Source organism: Cydia fagiglandana, chromosome 18, assembly GCF_963556715.1.
Source record: "Cydia fagiglandana chromosome 18, ilCydFagi1.1, whole genome shotgun sequence".
In the NCBI taxonomy this organism is placed as follows: Eukaryota; Metazoa; Arthropoda; class Insecta; order Lepidoptera; family Tortricidae; genus Cydia; species Cydia fagiglandana.
This window is the reverse complement of record NC_085949.1, coordinates 12,267,857-12,288,932: the sequence shown is the minus strand read 5'-3', so window position 1 is coordinate 12,288,932 and position 21,076 is coordinate 12,267,857. Positions and strand designations below refer to the sequence as shown.

The following is a 21,076-nucleotide window of genomic DNA, read 5'->3' as shown; positions in this document are numbered from 1 at the left end:
TGATTCGTGTGACCCTTTAAATTCGTCGGGCTAATCTACTCGGAGGAGGGTAGTCCTCTACAGACAACGCACAATACGCAGATAATCTTACCTACATTTTATTTAATATAGACTGTCGGGTAATACCGACTTCTTCAAAATGTCGGCTACTTACAAAAAAACACTTATAATTCAGTCGTTTATTTTTGGAATTATCCGACATTGTGATCTTATCGGAATTACCCGACTCCATACATTTTTTTTTACTTTTATGTGAAAACATTATTTTGGCCCCAGTATCGTTGGAATTTTCAATCCTGACAGTTTTAACTAGTGTATATCGAAAAAATACACTAACTAAACATGTTACACATATATGACATTACACATAAGAATCCGAATCTGAATTGTTTTATTCAGTTGACATCTTAGTTTAAGATAGGTAACAGTAAACTGTAAAAATATGGGTGCACAAATCATCTCAAAAATATGTCCCCATTCAGGAACATAAAATATATTAAGTAGCAATTTTATGATGTTATGGAGCGTATTTACACGTGCGTGGCAACGCAATGACATTGATATCATACTCGCATTTAATAACGTTTCTAAATACGCAGTTTTGTGACGTAGGTAAGTAAGATTTATCTCAACAAAATCATACTATTTTCGGTGATATACTGTATCGGAGGACCGCGTCCTCTCACAAATTCTTTTCATGGTCAATTTAAAATATAATACAGTTGTCGGCGAATGGGCCCTGGCGAATCTAATTTTCGCCCGGAGGGCTTGCGCCCTGCGGCTTTCCCGGTGCACAATGCAATGAATTGCCGTGAAATTACACTTTTTTGCATAAAAGTGCTGTGAAACCCTCGACTTTGACAAGTGGGAAAATGTTAATAAACACTTGGAAGCTAATTCTAAATACACATAATTTACGCAATAGGTAGACGATTTTTAGGGTTTCGTATCCAAAGGGTAAAAACGGGACCCTACTAATGGTACGGAACCATTCGTGCGCGAGTCCACCTCCCACTTGGCCGGTTTTAAATTTTCTTTAAATATGCATGCAGGCGATGCTTAATGCGCGTTACAGTGCTGGGTTCGATGGTCCTGGGTTCGAATCCCGGTAAGGGCATTTATTTGTGTGATGAACACAAATATTTGTCATGTATTTATCTATATAAGTATGTATATCGTCGCCTAGCACCCATAGGTTTTGCTTAGTTTGGGCTAGGTAGAGTTCGGCACAGATCGTATATATAATTAATAATACTCTAGTGTAGCGGCAAGCAAGTTAACCATTCAGTTGTTTAATAGGTACTCGATTTAATTTGTTTGATGACTAGATAAATCATTATCAGCAAATAAAAGGTCAAAGTTACGTATAAGTGACACAGAACAAGAATAACTTTAGTATTTCTCCGGCGCGCGGCGGTTCAATAAGCATAGCGTGAAGATGTATAAACGTTTAGTGTTTTGTGGATTGTGTGTAGTTAACTATATTATGTGTCAAAACATTCAGGTAAGATGGACGGCAATCAATATTATGCTAGAGGTGTAGGTAGGTACTTAAATGTGACACCAAATGCGGTTATGTTGATAACGGACACACATTCATTATTATTATTTATGATTAAAATTATGTAATAAACAAGATACTTGAAAATTGTACATAATACATCACTTTTTGAACAATGCGCAGTAAATAATTGTGTTGCTTGTCTTTCATTAGTATATTTATTATTTAGTACCTATAGTAAAACGAAAGAGATGAAAAGCCGTATTAGCGAAAATAAGGCAAAACGACTAAGCCCGTTTACGTTATTAGGTTGATTATAAGTTATAAGTAACGTCAAAAACACTCAATCATTTATGTATCAAATAGGCCACAAGGGCACTTTTATACCTTAAGATGCAATTGACATATGTAATCGGGTACAAGATATAGAAATAAATAACCAACAATTATAAAACACCATTTCAAATTACAAAGCCTGTAAGTACCTATTTAATACAGGATGTTTTTCAACCTCTACCAATATTTTGACAGTCTGACCTATATACAGGGTGATTCAAGAGACGTGAGCAGGACTAACACTGCGCATTTCGGAAATTATAAGCAACTGTTTCCTATCAGTATTTAGTGAGGTTAACGTTAATTTTCTAGTGTTGAAAAAAAAGTTATTAATTTATTTACGACATGAATTGTCACCCTAACATTAGAATATACTAAACTACCGATATTCTGTGTCAAATTGAATGTCATCACTGTCATCACGGTCTGGTTACTTTTGAAAACTCGTATCTCACTCAGGTTTGAGCTTTTATTTTCTTCGTAAAAGAGGTTTTATGTTTATTAATTAGGTCTTATAGGATGACAATGATTGTAGAGAATTAAATTTGCCCTCACCAAAAAGTTGAAAAATAGGAAAAAGTGTGGTTGTTTCACCTAAATACGACGGTGATCGATCAATTATCAGTTACTGAGTGTGCAGAATTAGTCCTGCTCACGTCTCATGAATCACCCTGTATAGGTCATCCTGAGCAACTTCTACTATGGGACCAACCCCGAAATAACGAAAAATAAATTGGCTTCTTCATACATTTTGGATGGTCATATGTTGATGTTCTATAAGGGGGAGTGAATAATTCCGGGATTTCGAGGTTTAATAGGTACCTATAGGTACATAACACAAATCCAGGACACATCCAGCCGAAAAATACTAGGTAGGTACCTATTTATTCGTTGCTGGATACACGTGCCAGGCATCCATCTAAAACGCTTTAACAATAGCCAATTCATTTCGTATACGAAATACTTCCAAGCATCAATCGAGTGACAATAGGGATGTTGACATTTTTTTAGAATCGTTTTCATTTTATAGATAGACACGTAAGAATTACAAAAAAAATATGTAGAATTTGTATTCAATCATTTTAAATAAAAAAATAGAGTTTAATTAGAATAATTAGTTTAGTGTTTAAAGTTCGAGCCTAAACGCTCCAAGCTGTCACGTGATCTTGATGACGTCACGAAGTGATAAATAAACAAACTGCTGCCAAACTGTCAGTCCTAGCGTAGATCAAAAACTGCAGTATTTAATTTATCTCTCTTTCTAAAAGATAAATATTACGTAAATATATAAGCTAAGACCATAAAACAAGTATATGTTACATTCATGTCATATACTTGTTCGTACCGTCCTATCTCGTGTTTGGTACAACACTATTTACTTGTTGACATAATCTCGCCCCGATTCGTGACATGACTACTTCATAACATTTAGTCACCGACTCTCAGTGGTGGTGTACGCAAGCGCGGGCATTGTATAGTATTTTTTATCAGTCATGCATTGTGTGGTGATAACATGATAACAAATTGATAAATTTAAATGCAGTCGACATTATTGTATTACGTCACAAGGTTAAGTTATGGTGAGTTCCCTAGTTCCAGTAAACAAATACATAGAAACAATGTATGTTGCTATAAATAATTATTTTATTATTCATAATACTTACCTACGCAAATTTATAACTACGATTTTTTTGTGAATTGATTAAATCAAAGAAGAAAAGGTACTAGAAATCTACATCCATTCTACTGAAGATGACAAAGTAACTTCATTGTTTTTGTGTCCATTTCGTTAAGACGTTTTAACTACTTTTGAGGTAAGTAAAAAAAGTAAATTGTGACTAGGTATTTTACCAGTAGTAGCAGGTATTTATTTAAGTAGGTATACCTACCTAATTAAGGCACACATTGTTGTAAGTATATGTTTAACAGTTTATATGTATTAATAATTAACGTGTCGCACAGGGTGAATAAATATAAAATCATAATTTAAATTATTTTTTCACAAGCGTGTTTGTGTTATAAAAATGAGGAACGCCTTAGTCACCACATTCACGAAGTACGGAATCGGGTACATATAACTATTATATGTAGATACATATGAGCTATGTACCGTAAAATGGGTTTTTTATGTTGTCCGTATGTTAGGTGAAATTTGACATTCAAACCTCGATAAAATTTTATTTTTACATGTGAAAACTGAATGGTGTATACAGGGTGGAAAGATAAGTCGGGCCCTGGAGGGAAACTACCTTAAATCCTTAAGCTGGCTCATTTTACTTAAAGGAGACATTCTTTTATTTTTAAAAAGAAACAAAACTGCATTCTAAAACTAAATGATTAAATAGGATCAAAACTGAAAAGAGTTACAAGGAATACCATTCAAAATTTCTATAATCGTTAAAACACATATATAGTAACAGCACCCTGCACCAGTCATGGGACATTTAAGAGGAAATTTGGAGTATTTATGATATTTCCCGTATACATGTAAATGGTCTACCGCTTAGCGTGTTAAAAGATGAAAGTCCTATCCGTCTTTCATGTTTTAGGCGTGTTGTATCAAAGATACAGCAATTAGTTTCCTCATATTTAACAAATTAAAACTATGCTTTTTTTCTCCAGTCATGGACACCAAAGCTCCAGTAATGGGCCCCCGGTAATGGACGTGGATCCAGTAATGGGCCCCCTATAATGGTCATTGCTCTATCAGTATAAAATATTGAAATGGGGAATAAGTTACGGAAAAAAAATCAATTTTTGGTATAAGCTTTATTGCTGAATGTATTTTTCTTTCCACAGCCAATTATTATTGTGTTAAATCCATCGAGACAATTCTAATATACCCAAACACAATTAGTTAGGGTTTATTGCGATAAAGTTCCCATGGTCGCCTCCTGTCTCCATCATCAGATTAGGTCCATGTTATCATAATATTGCATTATCATCCGATTTACATACTTAATTACGTAGGTACTTACACAAAATTTCAACTGAATCGGAAATCGAAAAGTGGCTCAAATTCAGCTAGCAAGATTGGACCCAAACTAACTAACAGGGCAAGTTAAATAAAAGTTTGGAAAAACGATATTAATTTATCCGAAGTCCGAGAATACCTCCTGATTGACATATTTCGTAACTACATTTTACTTCTGTATTGTTTAAATATGATATTATGGCATGGTAAGCATCATTCTGTCAATTGTCAGCTCCTATAATGGGATTGGGCCAAATACCACTATTTTTTTACATCTGTGGAGTCACAACATAGTGTGTTGTATACCTTATCTCATGGTAAATGCAATTAACAAAACACATTCTAGTTTTCATCAAGTATTAATTAATTGAAATTTAATAAATTAACTCACCTCTCTTAGCGAAGTTGTTATATAAGAATTCGTAGTGGTATTTTTTTTCAGTGACACGACAACTTTTGGGTTGACGCCAATTTCTTAAAAAGCAACCAAATTTAATGAAACTTCGAACTAAAACAGCTCTAGGACTCTTATTTATGATAATATACAGCCAGTGTTTATAAACTACTTTTAGATACTTATTTTAGAGGAATTATGTATTTTTGTCCCATTACTGGTTCCACGTCCATTATAGGGTATACTTATACATATCTTTTACTAAGTAACTTTTAGTATGTTATTTAAGTTATGCGACAAAAGCTCGCGTATTTTTTTTCTTTTTTTTACCAATTGTTGAATTGCATAATATGATTTCAATCAGTTGTTTATTTATCCTACTTATCCTTGCGTGTGCGGCCAGGGTTAAACTTTTTTATTTTATTTTTCAGGAGAAAATAAGCAATCCACGAGTGTGCGTAATCGGAGCAGGTGTCGCCGGGTTATCTTCAGCCAGATATTTGAAGGAGGAAGGCATCAATTTCACCGTCCTAGAATGTACGAGATACGTCGGGGGTACCTGGCGGTTTGACCCCAGAGTGGGGACAGACGAGAATGGCCTGCCTCTGCATACGAGCATGTATAAGCATTTAAGGTAAATTAAAGTTTAGGGTTGATTTAGACGGCGCGCGAACTCGCATTCGAGTTTAGTTACATTGCGGACTGTTGGTTACGGTTACGTCCAATTCAACCGGCTGATCAAAAATCGCAATGTAATGAAACTCGCATGCGAGTTCTCGCATCGTCTAAAGGCGTATTGTAGTTTGCAGTCGTGCAGATTCCGGATGACAATGTTGTAATACGGAATACGTTTCATTTTGATGCAGTGTGTTTAATACAATTCTGCAATATTCGTAGTTGCTTTCATTTTGTCTGAAAAAAAGAATAGGCAACAAAGAATTATCCTGAATTCACGTAAAATTGGTTGGAAAACATCACGTGTTTTTAGGAATAATTTTACTTTCAACTGTGCGACTTTTTGGATAAAAGTATCTTTGTGGTATTCATGAAATACGAGACAGTCAAACTGATGTACCTAGGTAGATATGTTATCTAACCAAATAGATTTTTTAATTAAAGATATACAAACATAGACTAGGAATCCTCTAGACCGAGTTTAAAGCAATTATTTCATGCAACCGATGATGCCAAAAAAGCGGGGGTGCTCGGGACGAGGTGAGCGAAATCCCGTGCCGTGATTGGTCCGTTCAAAGACACGGACGTCACACAAAGACACTTTCGACTCGAACATGGAGTAAAACTACCGTATGCATGGCAGAGGGGGTAGCGCGACTATGCTCGGTTTGGAGGATGTTTTGTCTGTGTATACATACAATTTGGTTCTCCGTCTGACCACTGGCAATTACGTAGATGAGATATAATTATCTAGCTAGGTATTCTACGAACAATGGGACATTACTGAAAGAGGTTTCAATTTATGAACTCAATAGATGACAAACTAACATAAATAAATCATAAATGATCTCACGTTCCAGAACAAATCTGCCAAAGCCCACGATGGAACTAAACGGGTATCGGTTACCCGATGACACGCCTTCCTTTCCCGGATGGGAGCGCTACTACAAGTACCTGAGAGACATCGCCAAACATTTTGATATAGAAAAGCATATACAGGTAAGAACCAATACCGCGCTTCAAAGTACCTAATAAAATGAAATATCTCTATTTCAGACAACTAGTGGCATATAGATACATAAATAGCTTAAAACTAGCATATAAAATCTACAATAGGTACATGTTATGGCTGCGATGTAATACGCAAACTTTGGCTTAAAAGTCCTCCTTGGTGAAGGTCGCTAGTCGTTCAGTCGGAACGCTCACCAGAAGACAATTGAAATTCACACTGTGTCGAGATTCCAACTTTGCGACCCTCAGGACCATAGACTTAATAATATATAAAGCCGGTGTCTCAGCGAGCTGTCACTGTTGCCACTTTTGTTTAGTGTACGATTAACAATGAGGCCCACGTTGCTGTAGCCATGTCGATAAAGTCATATCGATAAACTATCGACATTTCTTGCAATTTTAATTTTACTTCAAAGGCTTAACGATACCTAAAATGACCAAAAACGCTTTTATTCTTTATTGTGGTTATCAGATTACAATTTTATAGTCACGCCCCAGCAGGGAACCAAGGGAAAGTTCAGATATTTAATTAAAATACATAAATACCTCCTAAAATAGGTGTTCCGCAATAATTGAATTATATTATTATATTATAATATATTAATTATCCATTAGCATTTCAATTATGTTTATATTTAACGAAGATATTGAAGCTTCAATTAATCGCTATTTCGTTCCGCTGTGTAGCGTTTATCGATATATAACATGATTAAAATCGACGTTTCACATCCCTAAAAGAGCACACATATACGCTTTTACGCACACATACACAGCCTGGGCGCATCAAGAAAGGCAACACTTGATTTGAAGTCCACCTTGTCAACAGTATGGTTGTCCTTTTTTGACAAACGGCATTTTAAAAGAGCGAGGAGAGAGAAATGATACTAGTTGCTGCGTCGTGAAAGAGAACAGAAAACGTTGGGCCCTTGCTCAGGACGAACCCGGACTTCACTCGTTGCAGTCGTAGCTCGTAGGTACTTACTTTACGATGGCGAACCATACTAGATGAGTATGCGCATTGAAGACACGAGTGTGTACACGTCAATTGTAAACTCATATAATTTTTTTTTTCTGAAAATGATTTCATTTGTTCGAATATATATACAGGGCGTCCCACGGCTATGCCACATGGAGGGAAAGTACCCTAAATATTGTAGATGGAACATTTTACTAAAAGAAGACATTATTTTAATTTAAAAAACAATTTAAACTGCATACATAGATTTTTAAATAATTACATGGTTGAACCGGGAATCGAACCCGCCACACGAGAAAAAAAAATCATCTGTAGCTTTATCATACCGATCGAAAGGCTTGATCATAAGGATTATTTTTTGCTAAAGAACATAGTGTCAGAAACAAAAGGAAGACCATGAATTTTAACATTTGATGTGAAATTTAGCGAAATAATCAAAAGAGTGCGGCTTTGTATTCAACAGAATGAGACTACATTTTGAGCATTTGATAAATTAAATTGATTAATTTTGAATTAAAAATGTTAAAATTCATGGGCTTCCTTTTATTTCCGACACTATGTTATTTAGCAAAAAATAATCCTTATGATCAAGCCTTTCGATCGGTATGATAAAGCTACAGAATGATTTTTTTTCTCGTGCGGCGGGTTCGATTCCCGGTTCAATCATGTAATTATTTAGAAATCTATGAATGCAGTTTAAATTGTTTTTTAAATTAAAATAATGTCTTCTTTCAGTAAAATATTCCATCTACAATATTTAGGGTACTTTCCCTCCATGTGGCATAGCCGTGGGACGCCCTGTATAGTACGAGTACGTCAATTGTAATTACAGAATTCAATGCAGCTGTTGATTTATATGACAGCAAATACGACACAGGTACTTTCGTAAATGATATAAGTTGTTCTGATTCCAGTTCCTACATCTAGTAGAATCAGTAAAGAGGACAGATAATGTGTGGAAAGTTAAACACAAACACGTAGTCACTGGAGAAGAGTTTGTAGAAGATTATGATTTCGTGATAATAGGAACAGGACATCACAGTAAACCCAACAGACCTATTTTAAATGGGGAAGAGAAATTTAAAGGTATACAAAACTTTACATTAAACACACAATATAAAATAAATTAAAATATAACTTAGTATTTGCTTTAAACATCGCTTAGTGATTCTTCTCTTTTACACTTTCTAAATGGATGTCTACCGATGTCGGTTCTAATGATCACAAGGTCGGGCTAAACAATTATATAAGTTACTTTAAAAAAAAGTGACATAATTTTACTGCTGACGTAATTCTTCTCATTTGCATGTGTATCAAGTACTACTCTAGACCTTTCTAATGAGCCTAAACTCGATGCGTTTGTATTTTTCCACCGAGATTTTCCGTTTGCTACCTTCTAACAGCATCATTAGATCAGCTCCATGTTAGCATTTTAGCATATTATTGCATTGTCATCGGAGTTAAAGAGGTACAGTACCTCAGGTACTCCAAATTTTTATTAAATCAGATACCAGGAAGTGGTTCAATCATATAATACATATGTATGTACATACAATGTAACCTAAATAGGTAAAAGTGTGTAAAAAATGGTCAGGCTGAAACTAAATAGGCTTCTTCAACAAATAAAAAAGTATCACTACTTCCAGGAACCGTCATCCACAGTCATGACTACAGAACACCGGAGCCCTACGCCCATCGCCGAGTCCTCATCATCGGCGCCGGGCCTTCGGGCATGGAGATCAGCTTAATCGTAGCTGAAGTCGCCAGCCGGCTAATTCATAGCCACCACTCACCTGCCAAGTTCGATACCACCCACTTCCCAAGCCATTATGTGAAGAGACCTGATGTGAAGGAATTGAATGAGACGGGAGTGGTTTTCGTTGATGGCAGTTTTGAAGAAGTTGATGATGTCATTTTGTGCACAGGTAAGAACCTATAACCTAATATAAATCACTGACATGTGTAGAACAATATGCCTGTAAAACCCTCGCTACCTTCTAATCAGTACCAACATCCATTTGTATTAAAAATATCTTCTTAAAATCTCGCGTCACTTCTTCCAGGTTACGAATACGACTACCCCTTCCTCGACATCAGTAGCGGCCTGACGTTGACGCCGAGGAGCGTGGTCCCTCTCTACAAGTACATGGTCAACATACATGAGCCTTCCATGGTCTTCATGGGGCTTGTGGTCCGCGCGTGTCTTGTTGTGGCTATTGACGCTCAAGTAAGTGTAAACTGAGCGGCTACCGCGAAACCCGAAATTCGTAAATTGCGGGGATCTTTCTCTTTTACTCCAATGAAGGCGTAATTAGAGTGACAGAGAAAAATCCCCGCAATTTGCGAACTTCAATTTTTGCGATTATAGCCCTGCCCGTGTTACCTATGGCGATTTTTATAGCACGTGATCGTCCATACAGAATGAGAAAACGTTTTTCCACTTCTAAATATTTGTTTTTTTTTTAAACTAGGTTCATAAGTTTTCCTTTTTAGGGTTCCGTACCTCAAAAGGAAAAAACGGAACCCTTATAGGATCACTCGTGCGTCTGTCTGTCTGTCTGTTACAGCCTATTTTCTTTGCTTAAAGCCTCCCCTTGCAAATTTAATCTAGATTACGCATAAACTTTTTTATTGGATTTGCCTTTCTAGAAACGTGTTACAATTCAAAATAATACGCACTGTGTCCCATTTCTTGAAGAAAATAGATCATTGAGGACAATCGTAGGAGATGTCGCAATGCTTTCCGTTTTATATAAGTGCCTAATTATATTTGTACCGTAAAACGGGGTGAGTAGGTTCCGCGGTGAGAGTTGGGTTATGAATGGGGAGAGAAGGTTTGAGAGGGGGGTGAGAAGGGATTTTAAGGCTACTGCTACAAAAATAATGTATTCCAATTTAAAATGGGGCTATAGTAATACGCATAATAAAAAAAATCAATCCAACAATCTTCCAAAATCACCTTTGTATGAAAAACCCTCTCACCCCAAATACGAGGCACTGGCACTACGAGGTGAGGTGGGTTTTCCTCTTTATCGTCAAAGTTATGAAATGGAACTACCCAAAATAAAATACTAACTAAATTACAAACGTCCGAACCACTTATTATATACTTACACCATTCAGTTTTCACATGTAAAAATAAAATTTTATCGAGGTTTGAAAGTCAAATTTCACCCAACTCACCACATTTTACGGTAGTGAAAACGCTTTTTTCGACTTCAGGCACGTTACACCACAGCGCTAATAAAGGGAAACTTCACTCTGCCATCTAAGAAAGCAATGATGGCGGAATGGCAAGCACGTTCAGATCTACTTCACGCCAAGGGTCGTCCGCTAAGCGACATACATCTGTTAGCAGATAAAGAGGTATTCAGTTAAGCAACATGAAATTTACCTCACTTCTTTTAACTTTTCTCATAGACCTCAGTACATGGCGCTGTTCTTTTACACATAAATACATACATATTATCACGCCTATTTCGCGGAGGGGTAGGCAGAGATCACGGATTTCTACTTGCTACGATCCTGACATACCTCTTTCGCTTCCTTCACTTTCATAACATTCCTCATACACGCTCGCCGGTTTAGGGTGCTCTTGACCTGGCCTTTCTTCAGTATTTCCCCAATCTGATCAGAGGAAGTCCGCCGAGGTCTACCCCTTACAACTCCCACTTCCACTTCTCCCATATACTCTCTTTGTTAGCCTTCTTTCACTCATTCTTCATTGCTGTTCTTTCATTTCGCCTATTTCAAACAGTGTTGCCAACTTGGCATAAATGATGCCAGATCTGGCATATTTTCACTCGCTTTGGCACCAATATTTTCCATTTAGCATCTGGCATATTTTTTAGCATAATTTAGTCCAAGCCAAGTTTGCACCAACTTGGCAGCAATAATATGCGCGATCGCCTTATGTGGTTCATATTTTCATATGAAGTTTGGCTTTTGTGGACGGATGGACGTCGACGGTCTATATAAAGTTGGTCAAGCAGATCTTGTCAGTAGAAAAAGGCGGCAATTTTGAAAAATGTATGTGGTTTAAGTGTCTAATTTCAAGTGACATTTTACATCAAAAATCTTTGGCATAATTTTGGCATAATCTAGACATTAGTCTAGCATTTTTTCAAAATCCGAGTTGGCAACACTGATTTCAAAAACGTCCTATTTTAAACCCCGTACCTCTCCTACTCTAGTAGGTAGTCTTTATTAGCTTCTATTATTATTCTTCCATTTTCTTTCTTATTTTTTAATTGCATACTTTCATATACCCAGGACGCCTACTACGAAGAGCTGACAAGAGAATCCGGTATCGCTCGAGTACCGCCAGTCCTGTACAAGATCCGTGACATGGACACGAAGGCCAAACTGCAAAACTTGTACACATACCGAAATTACGTATACACTGTGCTTGACAATGAAACGTTCACGCGACGCCTGGAGGACGAATCTACCACATCAAATAACACTGTTATGTAAACTCGAGTGAAGCATTAAAATAATCTTTATAATGTAAATAATTGTTAATAAAATTAATTTTATTATATTGTTGTATACCTATAGAAAACAACATCCAAAATTGCGTGCTTTATATGTAAAGGCTCCAGTACACAGTGGTCAAGGATGGTCCATGCCAAGCCATGCTTTGCAATGCGCAACAGTACTTATAGGCCTATATCACGTAGGTGTTCACACAATGGTGCAACAAAAAAAAAACAAAATTGCAGACTCTGATTGATATAAATCTATAATAAACTGATAAGTCTCTTCATTGCTCCACAATAATGACATTTTGGGCTATTAACATTTAATCAAGCGGTCAAAAATTCAAGAAACTAAACAAACAATGGCGACTGTGTGAACACCACAAGCCACGGTACGCCACGATTCCTTTGAAGTGTGCCAAAAAACCGACAACTCCCCGATTGCTCACCACGGCCACAGAATAAATAATAGTACTACCGTACAGAAAGGAAACTTCCTACAAAACCGAAGTTTGACAGCGGTTCAGGGTCGAATCATGCTATCCCTTTCTAATATATGACACTATCCCTTTCGGCTATTTAGGGTTGACAAAATTCAAGTGATTATCTTATCTGTGGTCGTGCACGCAGAAGGAAGTCAAGTGGTGCCAACCCTAATAATTGCTCGGAGCAATGCTGAGCCGAGCGGAGCCGAGTTTGACCGATCCATAGACATAATATATATATAGACGGTGTCTCAGCGAGCTGTCACTGTTGCCACTTTTGTTTAGTGTACGATTAACAATGTGGCCCACGTTGCTGTAGCCATGTCGATAAAGTCATATCGATAACCTATCGACATTTCTTGCAATTTTAATTTTACTTCAAAGGCTTAACGATACCTAAAATGACCAAAAACGCTTTTATTCTTTATTGTGGTTATCAGATCACAATTTTATAGTCACGCCCCAGCAGGGAACCAAGGGAAAGTTCAGATATTTAATTAAAATACATAAATACCTCCTAAAATAGGTGTTCCGCAATAATTGAATTATATTATTATATTATAATATATTCATTATCCATTAGCATTTCAATTATGTTTATGTTTAACGAAGATATTGAAGCTTCAATTAATCGCTATTTCGTTCCGCTGTGTAGCGTTTATCGATATATAACATGATTAAAATCGACTTTTCACATCCCTAAAAGAGCACACATATACGCTTTTACGCACACATACACAGCCTGGGCGCATCAAGAAAGGCAACACTTGATTTGAAGTCCACCTTGTCAACAGTATGGTTGTCCTTTTTTGACAAACGGCATTTTAAAAGAGCGAGGAGAGAGAAATGATACTAGTTGCTGCGTCGTGAAAGAGAACAGAAAAGGTTGGGCCCTTGGACCGATCTCAGGAGTTTCGCACCCCTGCCACGGCTGACAACTGACGGCAGTCGTCCGCCATTGCATACCATAGCCCCCTGTACACAATGGCCAGGGCGTACCATGGCCCATCCTTCACCACCGTGTACTGGGGCCTTTATAAATATAATAATTTAGCAAAATGATGACCAGTACCAAACCAGTACGCAGTACTTAACCGACAGGGCTACCCCAAACCACAACTCATAATCGCGCCATCAACTAGTCGTCAACCATATAGCACGTATAAAATAAATAAATATTATAGGCTATTATTACACTTTTGCGTGCTAGTGCTAATACTAGCATAAGATAAAGACAGCATGATTGTTTGTCTATGTTTGATTGAAATGAGACAGTTCTGGTTTGGTTCTGGACCTAATTATAGTATTAAAGGTAGAGTTACTTCTATACTTCATGAACTATATAGGCCAAGATGAACCCAAGTTTTTTCGTAGAGTTGGAAGCATTAAAAAAGTCGATATTAGGTAATTACCGGTTTTAGTCCATCCTTAACCCAGAATAATTTCTGAACGAACGATTCGCCTTCGTGTCACTTCTAGCGCAGTCTGTGGCCTTTGTACGTATACATTTTATTTATTTTCTTTTTATTCCATTAGTCAGCCAGTGAGCCGGAGGCCGGGTAACTTTAGCGTTTTCTCGATTATTGCGTATTAGTACGAGTTCAGCAGTAATATTTCTGTAAGTACATTTCTTTACATCTTTTAGGTTTTTAGTAATATAAATATGTATTTATATTGTAACAAGTAGGGTAAGCAAGCCTAAAAAGTAGATCTATGTACAATACAAGTATAATATGTAGGTAATAGGAGTGACTAACAAATAATTTCTACTAATGGTGCAAGAATTTGTCATCTGTTTTTCCTGTTACACGAAAATAGCTTCCCTGAACACGAATTCTAAAATTCTGACCTGGTAACTAATTGATACATACATACATTATACAAATCCGGTTAAACTACACTATGTATTACAAAAACATAGTGTAGTTTCAAAAACAATCTGTATATAATAATTATAATATTTTATGTTTAATCGATTAGGAGTCCACATATTGTAAAAATTATACATACATACTTACCTATAATGTACCTATACCTTGTGAGTACCTACATATGTTAATACAAAATTATTTAGGTATTAATAAATCTGCACTCTATAGACTTCATTTCAGAAAAAAATTTACTTAATTAATTTTCACTGGTTACACTATAGGCATGATTTTCTGTGTAGCTCACATCCTGTAAATAACAATCGTATACATTATATAACATAGGTACAATGCCTAACAAATAATATGACATATCTAAAAGTATACTTACACCTGTGGCCACGGTGTTATGATCATCTCAGCCCAGCCATAAGACGTCCATTGCTGAACATAGGCCTCCCCCATACCTACCTACCTATTTAAAAAACTTGTTTTGGATTATTGGTCCTAATTATTGGCCGTATTTTAATGAGATAGCTCATCACCATCAGGTAGGTAAGTAGTTAAAAACTTTCTACGGCACTGAGCAGATTAGATAAGATATATTTTAATGAAATTTGTAACATAGGTGTTTTTGTGAGCCCACTACTTATTTTGAGGTTCATCTCACACTGAGCGTAATCGTGAGTGAGATGGCTGTGCGTACCAGAGATCGCGAATATCATGTTTTAGAATATTAATTTTAAGTTTTAACAAAAGAAACACCAACAATTATCAAAAATAATACCGCATTTTTAGAAGCAGTTTTCATATTTTTAGCATTTGTGCAAAAATTTCATCAAATTTTTTAAGCGTTTTAGACCTATTCGTGATTTTTTTTTAAAGTCAATAAATCTGGTTTCAAATTGATGAAGTTACTAGTTACTTTTTATTTTTAGCAACCGTATTTGTGATCTTAAAAAAGTGCTACGATTTTTCAAAAGCTGCTGGCTGAACCTACTAGTTGCACCTTTAAGGGTTTTTTCAATGTTTTTTAATACCACGATGAAGGTATAAGCGCCCAGCCCGTTTGCCGGCGTATTATGGATGGCTTTATCCATCTTTATCCACGTGATAAAATAACTGTCTCCTTTTAACACCGTGGGATAGAAAGTGACTGACACCGTTTTATCAAATAGTGAATAGAACCGCTGTAACGTAGACAAGAACGACCATCATATCGTACGATGTTAAGGATGACTCACATTAGACCGGGCCGTGTCGCCCGTGTCCGACCCGGGGCTTCCGGCGCATCGTTTTCTACGGAAAGTATCACGTGATCGCCTGTCACGTCATAGAAAAGTAAGCACCGGAAGCTCCGGCCCGGACACGGCCCGGTCTTGAGTCATCCTTTTAAGCAGCTACCGGAACCTGTAAGCGATTGCACGCGTTGGTACTGACATACTATTAAAACATTTTGCTTTAAGTATTTTGTCGAATGACAAGGCCAATATAATCATTCTTCAAGTATTATATTTTCAATAACTTAGTAATTCTACTTACACTTCAATTATGGAACGCTATTGATTAGATAAAATAACAATGTAAAGTTTTACAGATATCAGTATCAATTAATTGGAGACTTATTGGGTTAAAATCCAAACCTTGTTCATCTACCTGTAGTTGCTTTTATACATTATTACTTTTTATCTTGTTGTAATAATTTATTTGGTCTTGATTATACCAAAAACAGTTTAACGAGTGTAGGTAGGGGTTATTGTTGAAATGTTGAGTGTGGGGGCGTAAAAAAATGAGCTCATCCTTGACGAGGGTCAACCCGGCCAATCACATCGTGCTTTGGCAAAATATTAACGAATAACGACAGATTATAACAGTATGTAGGTATAGGAAAGATTCAGAAACTTCTCACGTTTTTGTATGGGGATTGAAAGATTCCGAAACATAAAATGGGAATTTCTAATATTAATGTGAAATATACAAGAAATTTATGAGAATATTTCCAACTTTTTGGAAACTTTCCGTAACTTACACATCTGTAGATAGGTAGTTTACTCGTAAATCTAGTTTAGTTTAAGTCTAATATCTTATCAATGGTTTTCAATTAATTAATTAAATTAATTTATCCAATTGTTAATACCAATTGATTTCTTTAAGCTGCATCTTTTACTGAGGTGTGCCAATAAAGTTTTCTATTCTATACCATTTTCAAAAACTTATTCCAAGACGAGAACCATGTATTGTTCTTAATAATTGATAAACTTTGAAATATGCCGTGTAACTGTAAAATACAGGGTGACTGCTCAACTGCTCACATCTTCTGAATAACTCTGTATAATAAACACGACTTTATTATAATCAGAAATCTTTTATCATTTACAGAATCCATCATGGCGCCGTTAGTGCTTGAAGGCGCCACATTGGGTAAGCGACATCAGCATTACAATCAACTTTTGAAGGATGTCGCTCCCACCAATGATAAACCAGCTAAAATCGACTACAACAAGACTGACATCGAAAATCTGTTCAACATTGATCTTGCCAGCAAAATACGGGATTTGGAGTACATCCTCGACGTCCTAAAAGGCGAAGATATGCTGTACGTGTCAAGAGCCATAAAACGGTCGAACTGGTTATATACTGATGCTCAGTACGCGCATATAATCGATCCTGAGTACCTGCATTCTGAACTGTTCCCTCAGATGATGCCGAAAGCAAGTAGTAAATTCCTACTTCACATTAGGCTTACCTTAAAAAACGAAACGATGGTTGAAAAGTTTTTCCAATATTTCAAAGAAAAAAATCTAAAAACCGCCATCAAATGGTTACCAAACTGTCCAATGAACACAGTAGAAGAAGCTGTAAAAAAACACAACGTGGAAATATCGCCTGATATATTTGGACGACTGTGCAGACGGTCGCCTACAATACTTGAAATATTTTTCAAGTCTACAGATAACCATCACTACAGAACTGATCATCTAAAAGCTGTGATGTTCCTTTTGACTACCCATACAAATTTATATCTAGATGCTTTAGAAAAAAATGACACATATAATATGCCCACTATGACAAAAAAGCATACCGAAATCGTTATGAAAAAATGTTATCAAAGAATTATTGACAATTTTGCAAAATACCTTTACTGTATCAACATCGATACTTTTGCGAAAAGTCTGAAGAAAGAAGATATAAAACCTTTCATACGTACTCAACTTCAAAACAAAGAATTAAAGCGGTGGTTTGATCAAGACAGACTTGGCAACTTCATCAAATACATGCCGAAAGAGGAGAAATCTGAATTTATGAAGCAATGCATTGACAGGACAGTGGCTGAGATCAGTGATGATGAGTGTATAATACGATATAATTGTACAGAAGTGGAAATGAGTTGCCGTGGCGGTGGTGGTATTGGTGGCGCCAGCACGTATCGCTGGTACAAATATGCTCCATTTGATGTCGCATTCCCCGAATTGAAAAAGCTGATACGCGCTGAATCTAACCCTGATGAGAGAAACGCCATGTTGATGATTTTGGTAGAAAATGCTAGGAAAAATTTAACGCACATTCAAAATTTACTACAGTACTATCGGGAGAGGCACATTAACGAGCCCTTCCGGTTCAAAGTCCAGTTCGTCAATGAATTACTGCATAAAACACATCCTCACCTTTACAATGAAAACATTTGGAGCATCCTTGATGAACTCTTTCGCAGTATGGAAGTATACATTGAGTCTGAAAATAATGTCCAAACGTGCATTAAGGCCATAATAGCATACAAAGTCACTCACGATCAGGAAGTACCTGCAATTATAGAACAAAAATTCACCTTCGACCTATTAAGAAGTTACGAAAATAAATTAAAAGGTGTTCTGAGAGAGAAAGTCTTCAATTACCTGTTTAATTTGTTTTTAACTAAATTAGACAAACATGTGATTTCCCACCAAACAGAGTTTGGAGAGTATGTCAACTTATTAAAACAAGGTCTTGATCTATTAAATGCATGGAAAAAAGACCTCAGTGATTACCCATTACTGATAAACAAAATTAAAGATTGTGTTAAGATTAAGAAAGAAAAAGGATGGACTACATCCTTGATGCCTTTGTATGATATTAAAAAGTCTTGGAAGAGGTACATCTTTGAGTACTCCCTTGCTATATCTCCATCTGAAGTTGTATGCATTAACGCATTAAAACATGATCCCGAAATGTTTATAAGACACAAGGATGAACTAGACAAGCTGCGTTATAATGATTCCACTTCTATAGAAAAAGTGTTACGGAAATTACGGATCTACTGGCCGCAGACCATGGCCAGTGAATGGACGGCAGCTTACCGCGACCGACTTGACAAACCCGGAGGACACAAAGCGCTTATTCGTGGCCTCTACTGCTTGCTTAATCAGCAGCAAGTATTGGAATTTCTGAAAAAATACGAACCTCAGGAAACTAAAATAAATTGGGCTGATGCAGACGAGCTCCAGATGAGTTTGCGCAAGAACATCGCACAAAGTATGCATATTGCTCGGCCTCAGGTCTCACCTGATGCGATTTTGTGGTATGCAAAAGGTGACTATGTGCAATTCACTCAGCCTGCTTTAAGTTCCATCCTGTACAACTTGCGATCCAGTCACAGCCGCGATGTCGTGCTGAAGCTTCTAAATGGTATAGTAACATTACAGAAACATGGTATACGTCTGGCGTTTGCTAAATTATCAACACCTGAAATGAAAAAGATATTTGAAGACGTTTGGAAAACAACAAAAAATACTTCTGTTCGCGCAGTTCTCTTCCAAACTACCAATGAGATGTTATGTAAGGAACATGACGTAACATTGATTGCAGAAGTGTGGGAACTGATGCAAACCTTTATCGATAGCTTGTCAGCAGAGGAAGACAAGACTACATATAACTCTTTCGGCAAAGTAGCTAATATACATAGTAGCATTAAAGCTGCCTATTGCAAGAAAAGTTACAAGGTCCTGAAATCTCTTCCATCCAAAATTGATTGTCAAAGCACATTGCAAAAAATAAAAGAAGAGATAAGTAATATTATTGAAGAACTAGATTCTGAATTCATAGCGAATATATTAGAAGAATTCGCAAATAATATTCTTACTAAGAGAAGTTATGGATATCAACACAGGCATGACATGAACGTATTGACAAAATATTTATTATGTGCTGTCGATGAAAGCGATCAAACTGCGAGATTTAATAAGGTGGTTGTACCTTTAATAGAAAAGTCACTGGCTTCATGGAATAAAGTTGACGATCGTCAATTAATTGTGAAACTAAACTTTGAGCAAATAGTTGTACATTTACTTCGATCGATAGACTATCCATTCTTGAAGAGCAAAGCAAACCCGAGTCCATTGTGTCGTAATATACTGAAAAAACTAGAGAGCACACTACCAGCTACTCAGAACATCATCTTATTCCGGGAGTTGAAATTATCGGCGGCATTTCTAGATATATTATATAAAAACAAGCCTGATTCAATGACTGAGAAATCCCAACTATATGATCTATATTCAGCAAGCACAGATGATATTACAAAAATAATAATTGAATATCTGAAGGAAGATGTTGCTAAATATGATACATTAATCTACCGCCCATTCGCTAAAGCCTTAGGATATGTGTTTGACTTTTTCGAAGTAAATGTATTGACAAAGCTAAAAATCTTAATACGCATGATGGCTGAAAAGGATTTTGTTCCGGTTTATTTGATAACTATCAAGATGCTTCCGACTTACTTCGAGGATGACGAGAAAGCGCTTTTGAAAGAAATTCGAGACTTATTTACTTCGCATCCATCTCCACTAGTACAAATAAATTACTTCATGAAATTTAGCACGTATCCGTTGCCTGTGCCTGAAGAAAAATAATTTCACAAGTTTTCACTGCGCATTTAGTGTTAGTACACAAGTGTAGTTAGCACTGGTAATAGCATTTTACTGCGCATTTTTCTTTTCTTGTTTTTTAGAGCAAGTGCCTACATTTTGACTCTTACATCAAAAATTTGCATCAAATGTGGGTTTGATACTGCCATTCAATACTCACGGCTTGTTATATTTACGCATGCACGGTAAAAATGTTTATAATATATATACGAGGTTAAACCTAACGTCTATCACAAATAATTAACTTGTTATTTTACTGTTCCTTTAATTTAAAACTAAGTCATCGTGCCTCATATATATAGGTTTCAGATACAGTATTTTTTTTTTATCTACTTCTTTTATAACTTTAACTAGTCTCTAAGTATATGTACCTATATTTTAAGCTTGAAGCTTGCAAATAAAGTTTTTATTCACTTACAGGTTGTTTTTGTAAGAATTATCTACCTGCTACATGATGTCAGTTATAATAGAG

The 21,076-nt window shown here is 36.3% G+C and overlaps 2 protein-coding genes across 3 annotated transcripts; both read left to right on the top strand.

Moving 5' to 3' along the window:
* Positions 1–1,415: 1,415 nt before the first annotated feature.
* On the top strand, positions 1,416–12,376 carry LOC134673139 (senecionine N-oxygenase-like). Of its 2 annotated transcripts, none has more exons than XM_063531079.1 (8): positions 1,416–1,504; positions 5,637–5,839; positions 6,741–6,879; positions 8,782–8,953; positions 9,514–9,792; positions 9,931–10,094; positions 11,090–11,233; positions 12,140–12,376. In XM_063531079.1, exons 1-8 carry the CDS (start codon positions 1,439–1,441, stop codon positions 12,341–12,343), a joined length of 1,371 nt encoding a protein of 456 aa, XP_063387149.1. In that variant the 5' UTR covers positions 1,416–1,438; the 3' UTR covers positions 12,344–12,376. The 2 variants fall into 2 exon arrangements, with proteins under 2 accessions (XP_063387149.1, XP_063387150.1); XM_063531080.1 differs by lacking the exon at positions 1,416–1,504 and adding an exon at positions 3,277–3,417.
* A 1,994-nt stretch (positions 12,377–14,370) lies between these two features.
* LOC134673129 (uncharacterized) lies at positions 14,371–21,021 on the top strand. Its single transcript, XM_063531068.1, has 2 exons — positions 14,371–14,451; positions 17,081–21,021. Exon 2 carries the CDS (start codon positions 17,089–17,091, stop codon positions 20,587–20,589), a length of 3,501 nt encoding a protein of 1,166 aa, XP_063387138.1. The 5' UTR covers positions 14,371–14,451; positions 17,081–17,088; the 3' UTR covers positions 20,590–21,021.
* Positions 21,022–21,076: the final 55 nt, after the last annotated feature.